Raw genomic sequence first — 18,726 nt, 5'->3', positions numbered from 1 at the left:
AAGTTATCATGCTTTATCTCGTGTTTTTTGCCTACCCTACCCACAAAGGAAACCTCCTCCATGTCCAAAAAGAACCATCTCCACATGTTGGGAAAATGAGGCTCAGTACTTCTCTTCATCCAAACAACTGAACCCTTGATCCTAGAAACTTCGTTACCTTTTTCTCTCATGGTGGTATGGCATAGTTGTGTGTGTGCATTTAAGAGGAGAGAATTTTTAAAACATCTTTAAGATGTGTGACTGTTTTCAGTCTTGTACAATAGAGAAGAGGCAATGTGATAGGATAGCTGCATTAAAGATAAAAATTGAAATGGGCCACTAGGGACTGGTCCAGAGGAGATGTAACACTTACTGAAGCATGAGCAAAGAGGAGTTTCTTAAATATGGGATTTGAGATTGGCTCAATGTTGGTGATGGTCATAACCCTAAAGTCCTCACGGCGGCACACTAGGTGTTGTATGAGCCAGCCGTTAGGAAATGATTTGGATTCCTGTGTTAGGATGCTGTATGAGGTTCTCTTGGGAAGAATCCTGCATCCAAAAACAAAAGAGATAATATTTCTGTATTCTCCTGTACCCATCTACCTCATTCTGACTCTCCAAAATGCTGCATGGAGGAGACTCCTGCCAAGTGGATCTTAATTTCTGAATAGGGTTCTTGGCCAAATATCTTACTGTTTTTTTATGCTGGTAACCTAGATTGAGTCATAGGGGTGTGGGGGTCACTCCTTTAATTCTAGGCAAAATTGCTCCTCTCCCCTAGATCTTATCCCTGAGAATCATCTGTTCCTCAGAAGTAGAAGCATCCTCCAGCCCTTAACAGCTACTAAAAGTGCTTCCTACAAAAAGGGCCACTGCTACCCAGAGAGGAGAACCTTCTCTAGTCTGTCCCAACTACAGACAGAGTCTTAGGAACCTTAGATGTGCTTATGAAAAGTAGCGTATTACCCAAGGTGGACAGTGGGGTGAGCCCCAAGGGAAGGAGGACAAAAGGGAGTGGTATTGATGAGAAAGCTGTGCAGGGGCAGCATCTTCAGGAGCCTAGGATCTGTGGGGACACAAATGTGTGCGTGGACACAAATCCCGCCTTCTGGTAATCCGCTGTCTGAAGAGAGTACCAGTACGGCGAGGTGTGTTTTTATCTAGGGAAAAAAAATCACTCTAGAATGACTTTAGATGACATATACTAATATGAAAGATTACCAGGATACATTATTAGGTGAAAAAGTTTTTTAAGTTGCAAGAAATATTTTCCAGATAAATAATTTCCCCCTCGCATTATCTTCAGGGGATGAATCCTAAGACCTCCAGTGGGTGCCTGAAACACAGGCAGTACCAAACTCTATATACACTGTATCTTTTACTATATACATACATACTTATTATAAACTTTAACTTATAAATTAAGCACAGTAAGCGATTAATAATGAAATAGAACCGTTATAATATACTGTAATGAAAATCATGAGATATTTATTTTCAAAATTATCCACTTAGTATTTTCAAACCATGGGTAACTGATGCCACAGAAAGACAACTTCAGCTAAAGGGGCTGAAACCTATTTTTAAAAAAATAGATTCATGTGCCTGAATGTAAATAGATGTGTATTGGTATCTTAGAATATACATAAATGGCTTGTTTCTAGCCATATATATAAGAAAATATGAATCTGGGAGTGGGTCTGGGAGAAGGCATTTATTTCTCAAATTATGTCCACCTAATGCATTTTTTTAAAATATTGAGCTTGGATTACTTTCACAGTGTTAAAATAGGAGGAAACTTAGGGCTTTTAATAACACATAAGAATGAGCACTGCAGCAGCTCTTCTTTTTAGAGAGGAATAAAGATTGTCAGCTCTGAAGACTGCACCCATACAGGGTGTCAGGGTGAGACAAGGCTAGAGCCACGTTAGGCATTCTAGCAGCAAGTTCAGGATGCTTTTCCATGGAAAAAAGGCTTCTCTTGGGCTGCCTGGTGTTCACACCAGGAGCGAAAGAGGATCCTTCTGTTATTGATTTGTATACCTAGGAGGGCTATGCTTAGCTTACTAGGTGAGGAAAGAGGTCTGGTTGATTACTTCCATTTTCATTACCTGTAAATGTGGATATTGAACCTAGATAACATTAACCAATGAAAACAAAAGAGATGCCACTTCGCAAAAAGTCTTTGAAAACTTGGGGTAGGCTACAATTACTTAGGATGCAAAAGCGTTGAGCTATAAAAGAACAAATTGGTAAATTGGGCTTCCTAAAAATTGAAGACTTCTGTTATTGAAATATACTACTAAGAAACTGAATAAATAAGCCATGGACTGAGAAAAAATATATTTCATAATGAAATTATATTCAGAATATTTAAGGAAATCTTACAGCTAAATATTAAGTTGAACAGCCAATTTGAAAATGGGCAAGAAACTTGAACAGACTTTTCCCATAGGAAAGCACACAGATGGCCAATAAGCTCATGAAAAGATGCTCAGCATCATTTGTTATTAGGGAAGTACAAATTAAAAACCACAATGACATACCAGTAGGTGTCTAATTTTTTTCATGTTGGTACTAGGAATTGAATTTGGCCTTCGAACTCAGTAACATGTCCAGTCTCTCCATCGGTTTTAACTTTTTATTTTGAGAGAGGGTTTCACTAAGCTGTCCAGGTGAGATTCAAACTTGCCCTCCTCCTGCTCAGCCTCCCTAAGTGCTGAGATTATGGTTGTGTGCTACCATACCTGGCTTAGGTATCTAAAATTTTATTTAAAGATTAATAATTTCAAGTGTTGGCAAAAATATGGAACAGTCGGACCTCATAATTGGTACATGTTCTTTGGAGAATGGTTTACCAGTTTCCTATTAAGTTACACCTACTTTTACCAACACTTACTGAAGGAAAATGAAAATGTGTCCCAGAAAACTGGTACAGCAGCTCACAGCAGCTTTTTTTTGTATAATAGCCAAAACTGGAAACAAGTCAAATGTCAGTTGACTTGGTGAATAGATAAACAAATTGTGATTTATCCATTCAATGGAATACTGCTCAATAATAGCTCTAAGGAATGAATTACTGGCAGTGCATCATGGGTGAATAACAGAAAGCAAAGCTGGGGCTGCCCAGGGTAGGGATAGGTATGTCTGCAGTGGGGTGGGTGCCAGAGAACGCTGGAGTAATGGAAATGTATTTCTTAGTTCTGCTTTTCATTTTGACTAGGGTGATGGTAACAGTTATAAAATTTGTCAGAACTCATCAAACTCTATACTTAAAGTGAGTATATTTTATTTTTTATTAGTACATGTTTGCAGTATATAATTACATTTATTGTGGGGAGTTGGTACATGTACATAATATATCTTTTTGGTGGTTTTTTTTTGGTAGCAGGGATCAAACTCGGGTCCTTGCACTTGCGCAGCAGACGGCAAAGCCACTGAGCTAAATCCCCGGCCCCTACATAATATATCGTAATTCATTTTTTTCATCTCCCCCTCTCACCATCCCCGCTCCTTCCTTCCAAGTCTTGATCCCCTTCCCATTTGCAAAAGCTCTGTTTTCATCATTTTTCCCTTCAGTTATTTTTTTCCCCAACCCCTTTCCCTAACCCTAACCCTCTCCCTTCCCTCCATCTCTTATCCCCCTATCCATTTGAAAAAAAGCTCCCTCTTTCTATTTGCCCATCTTCTCTGTATACACACAGAGACAGAGAGTTTCTCATTAAGAGAAACCATGCAGTATGTAAGCTCATGTTTCTGATTTATTTCACTTAATATTATGGTCTAAGTTGCATCCATTTACCTACAAATGCCTCACGTTTGTCCTTCTTTATGGCAGAGGTGTAAATTATGTATAAATACAACATTTTCCTTACTCATTCATCCGCTCATGGGGATGTAGGTCTTTTCCAAGATTTAGCTATTACAAACTGTGCTGCTATAAACATGGGTTTGCTTGTATCCCTGTAACATGATGACTTTAGCTCTTTTGGGAAGATACTTAGAAAAAGAATAGCAGGGTCTAATGGAGTTTCTATTTTTAGTTTTCTGAGGAATCTCCATACTGATCTCCATAGTGGTTGTGCTGGTTTACACTGCCACCAGCAATGGAGAGGAGTTCTTTTTCCTCATATCATCACCCAGCATTTATTATTATTTGATTTCTTGATGATAACCATCCTTTCTGGAGTAAGATAGTATCTCATGCTTTAATTTGCATTTCAAGTGAGTATACTTTATGGTATGTAAATCATCCCACAATAAAGTTGATATTTAAAATGTTGGCAGTCACTGTACCCTCTGGGGAAGGGCTTTCACAGTCGGGTGTTAAGTGTGCGTGATCACATGGCAGTTTTTGTGGTTACCACTTTGCTTGCCATGCATCCCATGCTCTACCGTCCTTTCCAATATCTGCTTAGGAACCGGTCCTTTGGAAATGGAAAGTAGAGCTATAGGGATGCATTATGAGCAAGGTCATAAGAGAGACGTGTGTTACACTTACCAGAATGCCTTGGGACCAGCATGAGTTCTCTCAGAGCATCAGCAGCTTTATCTGTGGAGGCATCAGCAGCTTTATCTGTGGAGGCATCAGGCCTGACAACTCTGGGTGAGGACTGGTCATTTGGCATTCTATGCTTGCTCTCTTTGTGTGTCTGTTTGGCGTGGGTGGGCATCATGGTGTCAGGGGGTCAAGTCCATGGTTATGGAGCAATTCCCCAAGCTTAGCTTCCCCTGAAACTGTGTGAGTGCTCCTGGTACTCTTTTTCATGAAGGCTGTTTTTCTTGCATTACACCTTCTGTTTATCTGTTGCCCCCAGACTTTCTCCTGAGGTCTATTCTGTGTCCAGGAGTACAGAATTTTCTTTCATTTGCTAGCAAATCAAAGAGGAAAGGACTTCTGACTTCTTACCTGGGTTTCATCTTAACCCAGCAAACAACCAACCCCAAGTCACCTGTCACATTTCCATCCTCAAAGATGGCAAAGAACCTTTTCTTAGTGAGAAGAAACATGCATTTCTTGGCTCCTCTCTGCGGAAAAAAAAAAGGTCTTTTCCAAAAAAAGGAGGAATAGGAGGGGGAAGGCTAGGAGCTTCCTTGTGGGTACCAGTGATAACTACCAGTGATAACACTGAGACTCTGGGCCCTGCTTCCTGTAGGGATAAGAGAGGGCCAGGGGTAGTGGACCCTCGCCACAGTGAGTGGAACTTTAAGCTGTTCAGTTACTCATCCAACTAGTATATATAAATATCAGTAGGGAGGAATGACTGTTGTAGGAATTTCACCCCTGGAGTTACCACATAAGTTAATTTACCTGTTTCTCATATAATGCACTTACTAAAATAAACTTTTACTCCATTATGGAGTGTAAGTAACAGGCCTCCTGCAGGCAAAATAGAAAAAGGCCTGCAGAGTAAAGTTCCTTTACTTTTTTTTTTTTTTGAGACATTGTCTTCTGAAACCAGCATCATCTATATTATTAATCGCTTGTAGGCCTTTATACCACATTGCATTACTCCCTTGGAATTAAACTGCACATATAAAGTATGAAAAATGTACTTTTTAAACAGTAAAAAAGTAATTTTCTCACATAATACCCCAAATAAAGTGCCATGGAGCCATTAGTAGTAAATTGAATTTTTTGGTATGTAATTTGTACAAAAACTGACAAGCGCGAGCCCCCTCTCCCCCATCATTAGTCACTGGGCTTAGCGGACACAGAGGCAGTAATCTGCAAGGGCAGGCATTTTGATGTCGACTTCAATTGCACACTTCATTTATTTGGACAGGGCACAGGCGGCAGCTTCTGTCACGGGGCATCATGGCACTATTAGCGAATTTCGCCCCAGGGCAGCTGGGACGCTGTGCTGGGGCAGATGTTCTTTTCAGCCTATTCAGTGACCATTCTTGGGGGTTGTTTACTGTTGCCATGGTGACCTTCATTTCCATAGCAGCAGCACTGCTGTATCTCAGAGGAAAATGAATTTAGTTATAAAAGGATAATATTTTTCTCTGTCTCTACGTAACCTGCCATCTGTCAACTGGTGGATCAGTAAGGATTCAGAAACCTATTAAGAATTATAGCAATGGAGTGATGGGTATTTTAGGGGGGTTCAGATTAAAACCAGTAATAGATATGAAAGCCAATACTGTGCTCTCAATATCAGAACTTTAATTTTTTTCTGTATATTTTAAGTACTTTTTTTAATGCCTTCATCACCTCTACCACCACCATGTATACACATAACCTCATAAAGTACAGTTTGCATTCTGCTGACAAATGGAAATGACCAAATATCTTGTTTGTATCTCACTCGATGCAGGTGTATTTAATGCTTTTCTTCTTGGAGCTGTGAGCTTTCCCCAGTTCATTAGAGATTCCTGTGGCTGAACTTCCTATTGTCACCGCCTCTTCTACTCCTCACCCAAGGGGAGAGCCAAGGGGGCATGTAGATCAGCAGCTTATCAGAAACATACCATGCATTACAACATTCACAAAGCAGAAGAAAACAGGCTCACCTGATAAAGAAAACTTACGAACATGCTCCTCAAATCTCACTCTAAAGTGCCTTTTCTTCCTCTCAGATCCTAATGGTAAGGCAGTCACCTTCAGGATAGCTCATCCAGTTCTTGGATTTTTTTTTTCTCTATTGTACATATTCATGAACTATAACTTGCAGGGGGAAAATACACACACACCAGCCCTGTTGTAAATAATGTTATTTATTGGTTGATTTTTCCAGATCCTGACATTGATGCTGCCAGTGCCATGATGCTTTTGAATACTCCCTCTGAGATACAAGCAGGTTGTGAGTAGATATTTCTATAGCCTACAGCACCATAGTTTGTGAACTTAACCTTCTCATTCATATACCAGGCCATAGGAAACACTAATGCTAAAGTAGACCTCCCCTTGTAGCATTACTTTAAGAACTACATTAGCACATGAATACATGTATATGCATATACACATGCATCCATACATACATATGAATGAACGCAGAGATGCATTTCTGAGATGAGAAAGTTCAGATAGAATTTTAGGGCTTATGACTTGGGGGCAGAGAAACAAACCCCATAATGACCCTAGTGGAAAGAACTTCCTTTCTCCTGCTAGAATCGTTCCTCTGAGATTGTAGAAGAAGCTCTTAATCCAGTCAGCTTAACCGTGATGGAGCTGAGCAATACTCATTCATAGAAATTTCTTTCCTTTCTGGTCCTTATTAATACAAGCCTGCTATTTTGGAAAGTCTGGCCTTCTCAAGTTTATGCTAGTCATAAAATGGAACCATGACACCTTGTATCATCTCTACACAGCCTTCCAGGCTGCCACAGAGAGAAGGGCACAGCTGGGTTAGCTAAGTGCTCCTGCCTTTACCTTCTGTTGGCCATTGAGCAACGTCAAGTTTGAGATAACTCTTTTCCTACTTGGACTTCTTTTCTGTCTACCGTCTGATGTCTTTCTGCATCTTTAGAGCTAGACCAATGTAGTTTTAGAAAGTTTTCCTTCACAAGAGATGAAAAATGACCTTAAGTGAAGATATCTGTGTCTTTTCTAGACTCAAAGCTTGTCCCTCTGCCCACATTGCACACCCAGCCAGAAGCCTGTTAGTGGACAGATAGCTAGACTGCCAAGGTGTACCCAGCTTGTCACCAGGACATGAATTGATTCATTCCAGTCTATTGATGAAACATGGTAGTATGGAGATGGTGACATAAAGCAATAGACGTCACTATGACATTACTGGGGACTGGTCCTCACCCTTCTAATTCCTTTGGCTGAGACATTTGACCATCTGGGCCTCTGGCTCTCTGAGGATCTCTTAGCCTCCTAAGCAATGGAAATGCCCTACTTTTGGAGAGGATAGTGTTTGCCACCAGAAAGTGCCCATCCTCAGACCCCCAACAGGTGTCACCGTGGACTGATACGGGTTCCAGTCCGCCTTTCATAGCCCTCCACTTGTCCCAGCCTTTCTGATAGCTTTAGGAAATTTGGCTCCACTGTTGCTTTTTGTTCCTGTTCTAAAAGACTAAAGAAATACATCCAAAAATTCTCAGGAAGACCCGATCCTCTGCCTGAGCTGCCCTTACCTGCTCCTAACAGTGCAGGATTCTCATTCTTCCTTTGCTAACTTGGGTTACTAGCATTTGGAATGTTAGTCTGCCCAGCAAACAGCACTGCTGCACACACGTGTAACTGGTACATTTCTGTAACTAGCACTTAACCTGGAATGTGGCTTTTACATGTTCAGATTTTTAGAGAAATACTTAAAAACCTCCATTCTTAGATGGCATCTCAGGAAAAGTGCAGCCCAGATTGTAATCAAGTTACAGGCTGAAATGATTTCTAAAATCAAGTTGCATAACCTGTCCTAGTGGAAACACTGATTTCATCAGAGCCATGCAAGATTTGAGCACCTTCTTTAGCACTCAACCATTGTACACAGTGATCATTAAATTAAAAAAAAAAATACTGTCAGTGAACTGGTGGAAAAGGCAAGGGAATTGATGGAGCATTTATAGATCCTCAGCAGCTTTCATGAAATTCCCCTATTATTGAATTCTTGGCTACAGATGGAAAAGGAAAAGCCATACTCCCAATTAGCCTGGGTCAACAGGTCAGTTGTTCTGAATGTTCTCATTTCTATTCCTATAACTCCCCAACTGGAAAAATTCTCCTTCCAAGACATTAATAGTCCTATTTACATTGGAATGCTGAATTAGAATGCTGAAGTTGAGAGTTGCAAAGCTATAGGATCATTTGGGAAGTCTTTCTTAGAAAGCTAGTATGACTGGGTGAGAAATCCGGCCATAACCTTCAGTCAGGAAGGCCCCGTGCTGGAGGGGGTTCCAAGGCTCCAGAAGAAAAGAGCCAGGATCCCTATGAAGGTCACAGAAGATGAAGTCGCAGACAGGAGCCGAGAGACGTAAGCATGAAGATTTGGGGTAGGGACATCTTCATGTTTGTCTTCCCATTTGACCTCCAGTGCTGGTCTAATAATATCCAAGAGGTCAGATACAGGCATAGTCAATGGGCAGGTAAAAGGCCCCAAAGATTGGAGCAGTACCTTATGAGGGAGTGAAGATACATCAGGAGTCTACTGTGTACGCCTGGAAAGTCAGGTGGCCGTTGCTTACCCTTGTAATAGAGCCAGAGGTGACCACTGTTTTCAGCCAGCACTTCCTTGCTTCACTCTTCCCTGCCCACCTTTATTTCCTTTTACATTTTGTAGTGTTTCTTGCCTTGAGATTTGAGGCAGTGCCTTGCCCTCTTAAGAGAGAAGCGTTACAAAGCTAGAATGATTAAGCCGCCATTCCTAGCCCTGCCAGCATGGTCCCAGGCTAGAAAACAAGAAGAGATCGCTGGATGGAAGGTCTCAGTGTGGATCTGTACCAGCCTTCTCGAGGTCCCTGCCTGCCCAGAGCCAGCCTATATTTTCCCTTGGGCTGGGGCTCCTCGTGCAATGCTCTCCTTAGCCCCTTGGCTTCCCCTCTCAGCCTGCTTCATCCCCTTGTCTGAACAGGTGCTGCCAGCCTAGGGTCTCTGCCTCTGTGCACTGTGAGAAGTTAGAGGCTGGCTTGAAAGGGTTTCCCTTTGTCATCGCCCTTTGTAGCTGCTTCGCCTCAGGTCACCAGATGGCAGCCACTTAGATCTTTTCCTTTCTTCCTTTCTTTACTCAGCTTGTGCAAAGTGAGCTCAGGGCTGGTGGACCAGCCACTGTCCAGAGTGAGTAGGTCCTACAAAGGAAACTGCTCGAGAACCTGTCTAACACAAGCTTCTTTCTCTGAGGGACCCACGTGCCCAGAGGAGCCCCATGCAACCTGCATTGCTTGGGCTGGAGTCAGTCTTGTTTCAGCCTGATGCTTTTCTTTCGGTCAGGCAATGGGTTGCAGCTAATGAAAACCTGGGCTCCAACAGTTTGTCCTCCTGGTGGCACCTGCGGAGCATGTGACATTAGCTTTTTCAGACTGCCAGTTTGCAGTGTGGGACACGTTCTGCAAGGAGAGCTATTAGGTCCCACGTGCTCCCTAGGACACTACTTCAGAACACTCAGTACAGGGTATGGTTGGCTCAGTATCTTCCTAACTTTGGATTATGCTCCCTAGCCTACCCTCCCCCCCAAAATTTCAGCTTCTGGTATCCCCTTTAAGCACCTGCCATGCAGAGCCCCTTTGACAAGCCCAGTGAGTCATCTTTAACCCCTGTGGAGGAATTGTTATTAAGTCAGGAGAAGCCAGATCACTATTACTCATCTTCAAAGGCTTATATAACCCCTGGTTGGAATGTTCCCACAGGCGAACTCTGGATAATAAACAAAACAACGGAAAAGGACCTAGGGGGAGGGAGGCTGGCGTTCCACTCCCCCTGGAAGTGGGGTATGTGTCAGCCTCAGCAGACGAAGTAGAAGATAAGCAGCCTCGAAATCGGTCCCCTCCCCAGCCTGTTTCCAAGGGAGCAGGTGGAAAGGCCGCCTTTGGGAAAGGAAAAGATTATAAGAATCACCTGCTGCTCAGCTTATGGCCTTTGGTGGAGTTGGCCAGGGCTGCCCTCTCAAGGCTGTGGGAGGAGCTCTGAGGTTAATTTTAGAAGTGAAAAATCAAGTGAGCTATGAATCAAGAGGGAGGCTGGGGACGTGCCGGGGGACGTGCCGAGGGACGACTTACTGTGCAGGAGAGTTTGTCTTATGCCTCAGACATTTTTTTGTTTGTAAGATTCCCAAAATCACATTATCCTGTTGGATCAGGGCATCTACAGTGATTGGTGCTGCTTGATCTGGCTGTTTTTATGAGTGTGTTGCTTTCTTGCTAAAGTCAGCAAGTTTAGAGTCACCCTCTAACTTCAAAGAACCCTAGCAAGTGTTGGGGACTCTGGTGCTGAAGTCCTTGGCACCTTATTATCCCAGCAGCTAGAAAGTTCGAGACCTACATCTTCTCTCCTATACAAGATGCATATTTAACTGATCTACAAAAAAGGATGATGCTTGAGCCCTGGGCCTCTTCTAGTGAGAGCCACAAATCAATTAGAGGTTGATTCACTGTGTGCAGTTTGTTAAGTCTTTGACCTGGGTGGAGTTTAGCTGTTTTCATTGCATTGGGTGGGGTGGGTTGTTGTGAAAGTGTTGGTATTTAAGTGTCTTGATGTGCTCTGAGGGAAACAGAGTGGAAGGAAGGGAAAGAGACGTGCTGATAGACCAAGGCCTGAAGAATGGACTCACGTTCCTGCTGAATCCAGTAAAAAGCAGGGGAAGATGGACATCAGAATGCCTTTCTCAGAAAGTTATTTTATACCAGCTATGATGCACTGTTCAGAAGCTACATTCCTGACGCTAGGGGATGGGGACGGAAAGGAGAAGAGATGGCACAGTCAGCTGGCTTCTCGCAGTCAGTGAGCAAATACAAACACATCTACCACCTCAACATGGAGAGTGCTGCCAGTGAGCATGAGAAGCGCCAGGATTAGCGGAGACAGCGCTCACTTGCAGCTCATTGGAGAACAAGCTCCAGGACTCAGTAGGCGCCCAGACCGTGCCAGAAATCTTGTGGGGTTAAGAAAATAGCTTAGGAGAAGTCTACGGTACTGCAAGATCACTTTGTCCATGAGATTCTCTTTAAAATGAGTGCAGTTCACTCATTAGGAAGATGTTTTAACAAGAAAGAGCAAAGGTACAACCAATTACAAAAGGCATAATACAAGTGAAAGAATTTCCCCATGTCCTGAGCCTATTAAGCCATGTGCCTTATATAATCAATGAGGCCGCTAGAGAGATGATGTGGGGTGGTGGATGATGGTGGTGGTGGTGGTGGTGGTATACATGGCCGGCCAGCCACTGAGATAAGCAGTTTACATAACTCACCTTATTTAATCCTCAGAACAGTCCTATGAGGTGTGTTTATGCTTGCTTTACCAGTGAGGGAATGGAGGCACGGAGAGGCTAAGGTACTAGGCCAAAGCCACAGGCTGGGTGGGCCAAGCCTTTGAACCAAGGCAGTGCTGCTCAGAGCCTTTGGCCACTGCAGTGTGCATCTTCCAGGCAGGTTTCCATGAGATGGGGCATCCGCAGCTCCAAGTCTCCAGCAGGTGTTTGCTGTGGACTGGGTTCCTTTTCTTTCCCTTCGTGTTGCTTAAAGGTTTGGGCATTGGGAAGAGGACCCTGTGATGAGACACTGTCCTCAGGCTGCTTTTCTTGTTTCATAGGCAGATGTCTCCTGGCCATGCCAGAGAGCAAAAGCACATATGCTCCATGACTTGCATGTGCTCTCTTCCATTCCAGGGCTTCCTCATCTCTGTCCAGTGTTGAAGGCTGGCTCGGGTGTTTGTGCTGCAGCGATGGCTGACATACAGCACACAAGCATAGCTGAGCATCACAGGAGCTGTTCAGTCAGCCACTCTGTCACCGGGAAGACTGCTAAATTCTTAACTTGTTGGTGTGGCTTTTGCCTCATTCCATATTTCTGGGTTTTCAGCTCACCTAAAGTGCAGAACGTTCAGCCTTCTAGCAATTCCTCTGTAGACAGTGATCGTGTCAGCGATGATAACAGTGATAGCTAACACACATGTTCTAAATACGAGTGCCTCTTTTAAGTCAGTTAAATCTCCTAGTACCTTGAGAGGTAAGTATTATTTTGTCCCCCAGCTTACTTAAGGAATTGCATGGGGGTTCAGTCAGTAGTTGACAGAGATAACACCCAGACCCAGGGTAGTCTAACACCAGATACTAGTTCTCAGCCACGTCAGTGCAGGCCACTTTCTTGCTCCAAATCATATAATGGTTTTCCCAAGTCCCATGGGCTAACATCTAAGTGAATCCCATTCCTACTACGATTGTATGCTGTACCAAAGTAACTTTTAGTTTCCTGTGCATGCTGTGCTTTAAAAAAAAAAAAAAAAAAAACAACTCCAGGACTTTGTATCTTCTACTTCTCTGGCTTAGAATTTCAGTGTAAGTGGCACTTCTTACAGGAAGCCTTCCCTGGTACCCTTATACACCTACAGTCCGTATAACTGATCATATTGTGTCTTCAGTGTCTCAGATTCTCTTATCTGTCCCACTTAACTGTTATTGCCCTATGACCTTATCACCTGATACAGATAATACACAGGAAAATGCTTGGCAAACATTTTAATAATTAAATGATACAGTCTGTATATGGGACTGTCACCATTTTTACTGCCCAGGGTCACAATGTAGTTCAGATTTTCAGTATTTAAGTTACTTATCCACATTTTTTTCTAAATCGATCTCCGGTTTTGATATTCTCCTTTCCTCCATTTTTGTTGTCTTGATAGCCTTAGCAAAAATCGGATGGCCACATATGTGTGGTTCTATTTCTGTATCCCATGTGGTTCCTTTGATTTATATGTTTGTACTATCTCCTCCCTCAGATAATCTAATCTATCATCTGAAACCAGGCTGCTGATTGGGGGTGGGAGGAGTTCCTGATCTTGCTCTGCTCACTCCCCAAATTGGTTATGATAAGAGGCTGGGGTCATTCTGGAACACTGGACTGTACTTGATGCTGGTGAATTAGGCAAGAGTTTCAATTTTAACTCCCATCCTACCTTTTATAAGACCTAATAATAAGGGCTTCATACAAACCTGGAAGAGAAATGGCAAAAATTATTAGCAACAAATACAAAATGCCCAAGAAGTCAGTAGTCTGTAAAATTATCCCATGTTCATGAGTGGACATTCACCTTACATGAAGGATGTTTAGTTAAAAGTTAGGAATATTTATAAAACACATATTCTTAGAGATCTAAAAGTCAAGTGAGTAAATTATATGTATAGGTAATTTACTTTATAAGAAGGATTTATTCTATACAAATAATACTGTGTTTAAGCACTTACAATCCAGGCTGGTTTTTGTGTTTCAGGGTATAATTCTTTAGACTTTTTGGTGGTGTTGGTAATAGCACAGTTTACACACTTGCACCTGTAGGAAACTGTGCCAAGGCTGGGGAGCAAAAGGGGTCTTGGCAGGAAGAAGTCCCAAGAAGGAAATCACTTCTGGGAATTGTGCAGAGTCACACAAGAACTAAGGTTAAACCCATCTGTACTCACAGCAGTGTCACCTGGCCTCACAGCCACAGGGAGGGGCCTTGGTAGATGTAGCAGGTGACAGAGGATTTGCTTGAACTAGACAAAATTGCTGTTTGGAAGGTTAAAAAACAAAAGTCAGATATCAGAGATTCTGCGCAGTTTCCTTGTTGTCATGTAAATCCTCAGACAAAATTGGATTGGCGGGAAGCCACGCTGAGTATGCATGGGATGTGGACCGGTCTATAGAAGTATCCCACATGTGTATCTGGAGATGGATCTGATGGTCACTGGCCACATGGTCGCTTAGCGTTCGGGCTGCTCCAGGAATGAGTGTGTGGAAGGTGGATTCTGTGGAGACTCTCAGGAAGATTTCTTGGGAGGAACTTTGGAAAAGGAGGGATGTGGGCCTCCAGAGCCATCTCTGTGGGACTCTGAGGCTAACAACAGAACCTAGAGGTTACCTCTTTCCTCCCAAGGACCTGAGGAGGGACCTCTGGGGTGGACTGTGTTGCAAGGCTGAGGGTTCAAGTAGCTTGAAAAATTGGCTCTGCTGTTACTTTTGGCTGTATTTCTCCTTTGTTGGATGAAGGACAAATAGGAAAATGTTCTCAACTTATGACCCTGGCCTGAGAAGCATGAAGAAATATATTTGTTAGGTCATCTGCTGTCCTTCCTTTGTGAGATTTCTTAGGTTCTGACCAAAAGATTAGAGGTTATGGTTAACAAATGCAAGAAAATGGTATTTGAAGCCTGTTGTTACAAAGTTACTTTTTCTTTAACCTAGGTATCAATATTTTGTTTGTAAGCTATTGGTCTGATTTTGCTGGCCAAATTATGTTTCTGCTCTTTCTATCTGGTCTTGTTCTTTTGGTATCTTTTTCTTTCTGTATATGTATGTGGGGTGTGTGTGTGTGTGTGTGTGTGTGTGTGTGTGTGTGTGTGTGTATGTGTGTGTGTGCAATTTTTCTCTCACTTCTTTCCTTTCCCTCGTCCTCCTCCTCTACCTCCTCCTTCCTCGGTCTCTCTCCCTGCTCCTCCCAGAGTTTCTGACTTAAAACAGAAGTTGTTACAGTTGATTCACATGCATTATTTTTTTCTTTTCTGCTTTTCCAGTTCCTCCAGGAGTGATTCAAAATGGAGCACGGGTTCTGAGCCGAGGGCTGTTCCCTGGCGTCCGGCCATTGCCAATCACTCCCATTGGAATGACGGCAGCCATGAGGTAAGGGAGGCGCCTACTTGATGAGTGGGAGGGCCATTGCTTTGTCCTCCGGGGCCCCTTGGAGGATCAAGACGACCAGCTTCTAACCAGTGAAGACATACCTAGTTTGGGTGTTCAGCAAAGTCTAAAAAGTAACCTCCAGTGCCCCCAGTCCAAATGCCAGCTACTCCTTCATGGGCCATCCTGATTGTTTGCAGATGAGGAGATGGAGGCAAATTAAAGTTTTTTGGTTTCTGGTTTTTGGTTTTACTTTCCAGGGGAACAGGATTAAAGTGAGTAGAAGGAAAGCATGGGTGGGTTCTTAGATTCTAGGCTGTGTCTGACCTGCCTGGGCCTCAGTTTCCTCACCCACTGTACTTCTCTACGTTTAAGCATGGGTTGCAGTACAAGTCAAATGCAAAATCATGTGTAATACGTGCTTTGGTAAGTGGCCTATAAATAGCAAGTGGTATCGTTCCCCTGTTTCCAAGAATCAGGTCAGTTGTCAGACCGCATGAACTCTTCCTACGGAAATGTCTTTCTTCCATCCTCCTCATCTCCACTGCCAGCCCAAGATTAGGGTCCACCACTAGCTTTGAACCCCCATGTGCACCAGTGTGTCAGCCTCCTCCTGTTTTCCTGCCATCTGTCAGCCACTACCAGAACAGTTTCTTAAAATGTACCAGAGTCAGCAGAGCCACCTTCATGACTCTTCACCTCACCCTGTCACCTAGGCCTTCCCTCCTTCTTGAACCAGATTTGTTCATCAAATATGCCCCGTATTTGCCCATCTTAGTCACGTTGCTGCTTCTGCATAGACTTCCCTCAGCTTGCACATGGTCCCTTCACAATACTTTCCTGAAGTGGCCAGCACCATCAGGAGCTCTTCAGACCCCTGAATACCAAGGGAGGATGATGGGGAATAAAAGAAAGAGACAGGAGCAATATTTAGTGTGCGATGGGGGACCAGGAGGAATCTGTCTGTAGTGGACAGACTTCAGTGAACTCCACAGTGGGCCCACTTTTATTGAATCATCAAAGAGCACAAGGGAGGGAGGAGGTAGTGTACTATTTGAAGAACAGCAACTGCAGTAAGGTGGGAAGTAAGGTAGGAAGATAGGGACCAAGATTAACATCTCAAAGGGAAAATGTAAGGTCCTTCTCTACACCCTGATGTCTGCATTTTATATTGCCCTCAGCAGAATGTTATCTTGCCTCAGAAGAGCTACGATTATGGCTTTCCTACAGATCCAGGAAGTCTGCAATCTTTTGCCTACTTCTCTATGACCCCTGGGGCCTTGGTACTGCAGGGCCTGTGGCCTGACCCCCACCAATCTATGCATATCGTGACTGGTCCCCAACACAGCATGAAACGGAGTTCTGCTTCCTGTGGCCCATCAGCCCCATGCTGCAGTGGTGGCTTTTAACACATGACCCTATCTGCTATAATTTCACTGTGTGTCCTCAGTGGTCTGCTTGCTGAGTCAGGTGACAGATGCCTCACACCTGTAGCACAGTGCTAGGCATGGGCTGTAAAACCTCTGTCTCTTTGAGCTGCATTCTCCCCTCTCCTTTCTCTTGCACTTAGGGATCAAGTTGGCCCTGAAGAACATTTTTACTTTCACAGTGTCTCAGGTCCCAAAGGAAACCTTCCTAAAACATCCATTTATCTGGCCCTGAGGGAGAGGAAACATGAGGTTAAACTCTGTTATGCAAATCGACCACGTGGTGCTTCTCCAAGCATTTGTGTCTTTTAACTCTTCCTACAAACCAGCCTGCTTTTGTTACAATAAGCATCACTTAATCTTTAGACCAGACTCTGGTGTCTGGGATCTGATGATTAGGGAAATTGGTAGGAATTAGAATAGTGATAGATCATAAATAAAACTGTGTATCATTTCTGCTAACCTGACATGGGAATGTTTTCTAAAAATATGTGGGAAGGGTCTTTTCTTTATACTTCTCTAAAGTCTTTCATGGTTATCTTCAGATCATTAATTCTTGAGTTCCTAAGTGATAACCCTTTTCCATGAAGCGAAAATACTAATCCCCTTCCCTCACATTATGAAACAGACATACTCTGTTTTCCATTGCTTTCTTAAAATCTTTCCTGTCTCACCTCTTAGTTTACCTTTCTGGTAGAGAAGACTTAAGAGACTGCAGGCTATTTTTGCTTGGACCAACAATGTATTTTCATTAGCAGATTCTAAATGTAGACTTCAGATGTGTTGTCTTGACCATACTTCGAGTGTCTTTAAGCTTAGTGTTCCCCATGCATCCAGGCATTCCTTCTAGAAGGGGATGGAGGAGTGGGCAGGCACCAGAGTGGCCTTTGGCAGGAGCTCCCTCCTCATTTTAGTTATTACCCCATGGAACATGCCATCACAAATTTCACTGAACTGTCCCCTCTACAGGCATTATTTTAAATACTGGTGGTTTCGCACTGGTGGTGTCTCTTTAGGAGATAAAGTTTTGCAGCCAAACAACACAGTGTTGTTTCTCTACAGAGCTGCCACTCATCCGACCCCACTAGTGACTATTAGGCCCCTTCCAAAGTAAAAAGCCACAGAGCAGTTTCCAGGGCAAGACTGTGCATCAGTCAGGTCCAGTCAGGAGACAGCAACCACACCAGAGGACTGAGCAGAACAACTTGAGGATACTGTTAACCAGGTAGAAAACTACTGACTAGGTAACCAGTGAGTGAACAAGAGAACTCAAAGTGACGTAGGGAAAGCAAGTGTGGGGCGAGGCCACCATCTGTAGCTGGAGGGAACAAAAGGAAGAGATTGGAATGGTGGCCCCAAGGACCCAAAGCTCAGGCCTCTGCCAAGGGGTGGGGTCTGAGATCCCTACATCTGAGAAGGAGGTCCATATTGGTGCATGGTCTTGTGAGTATTGGAAAACCCAGACTGGATGGCACAGCTGCCCCAGCAATAAACTTCTGCTGCCGATGCTGCTGAGGTACAGAGGCCAGAGCTGTCCTCACCATCCACCACCTTCACAGTCTCTGTAACAGCCCCTGTTGGTGGAGCCAAGTGGTAAAACAAAGTGTGGTTTACACAGTCAGTCCAGACCAGCCTCAGCAAATGAATCAGATGAGAAGGCTGAGCTCAAGGCTGAGGGACAATAGCCTTATAGTGGCATAGTTTGCTAAGTGTCGGCCCACTGACCTTCCAGAGCCTCATAGTTTTGAGCAAAACAGTTCTGGTAAAATATGCACCCACACTGTTTATAGAAACAGAACCAAAAAAGCTCCTGTGCATTGGTAATAAGTTGTCTAAATATTCTGTACCTGTCGCATTAGTTTTAAGGGAAATTAGAGGAAGAGAGGTCGGTAGTTAAGTTCCGTAAGATTGGGGACACTTGCTTCTATCTCTGCCTGCTTTTTGTAGGGCAAATAGGCACTGAGATGCTTTTAGAAAAAGATGAACAGAAACACAGCTAAGTGGGCATTTGCAGAATTGGTGTCTGTAAAACCCATTAAGAAGTGTTTGGGGGAAAAATCGTT

At 43.4% G+C, this 18,726-nt stretch overlaps 1 protein-coding gene across 15 annotated transcripts in view; it reads left to right on the top strand.

Moving 5' to 3' along the window:
* The window catches only part of Foxn3 (forkhead box N3), a 406,647-nt gene that overhangs the window by 370,772 nt on the left and 17,149 nt on the right, over positions 1 to 18,726 (top strand). For 13 of the 15 annotated variants that reach the window (XM_087195145.1, XM_087195142.1, XM_021245282.2 and 10 more), the window contains 2 exons: positions 6,722 to 6,787; positions 15,134 to 15,239. In XM_087195145.1, coding sequence (XP_087051271.1) covers positions 6,722 to 6,787; positions 15,134 to 15,239 — 172 coding nt within the window. The remainder of the gene's footprint in view (positions 1 to 6,721; positions 6,788 to 15,133; positions 15,240 to 18,726) is intronic. The other 2 variants (XM_087195148.1, XM_087195149.1) reach the window with 2 other exon arrangements.

The sequence above is a fragment of the Heterocephalus glaber genome, unplaced genomic scaffold (genome assembly GCF_053883595.1).
Source record: "Heterocephalus glaber isolate CG9 unplaced genomic scaffold, H.glaber_assembly_v1.0 deba00001608, whole genome shotgun sequence".
Classification (NCBI taxonomy): Eukaryota; Metazoa; Chordata; class Mammalia; order Rodentia; family Bathyergidae; genus Heterocephalus; species Heterocephalus glaber.
Note: the sequence above shows the minus strand (reverse complement) of the source record. Positions and strands in the feature narration are given on the sequence as shown.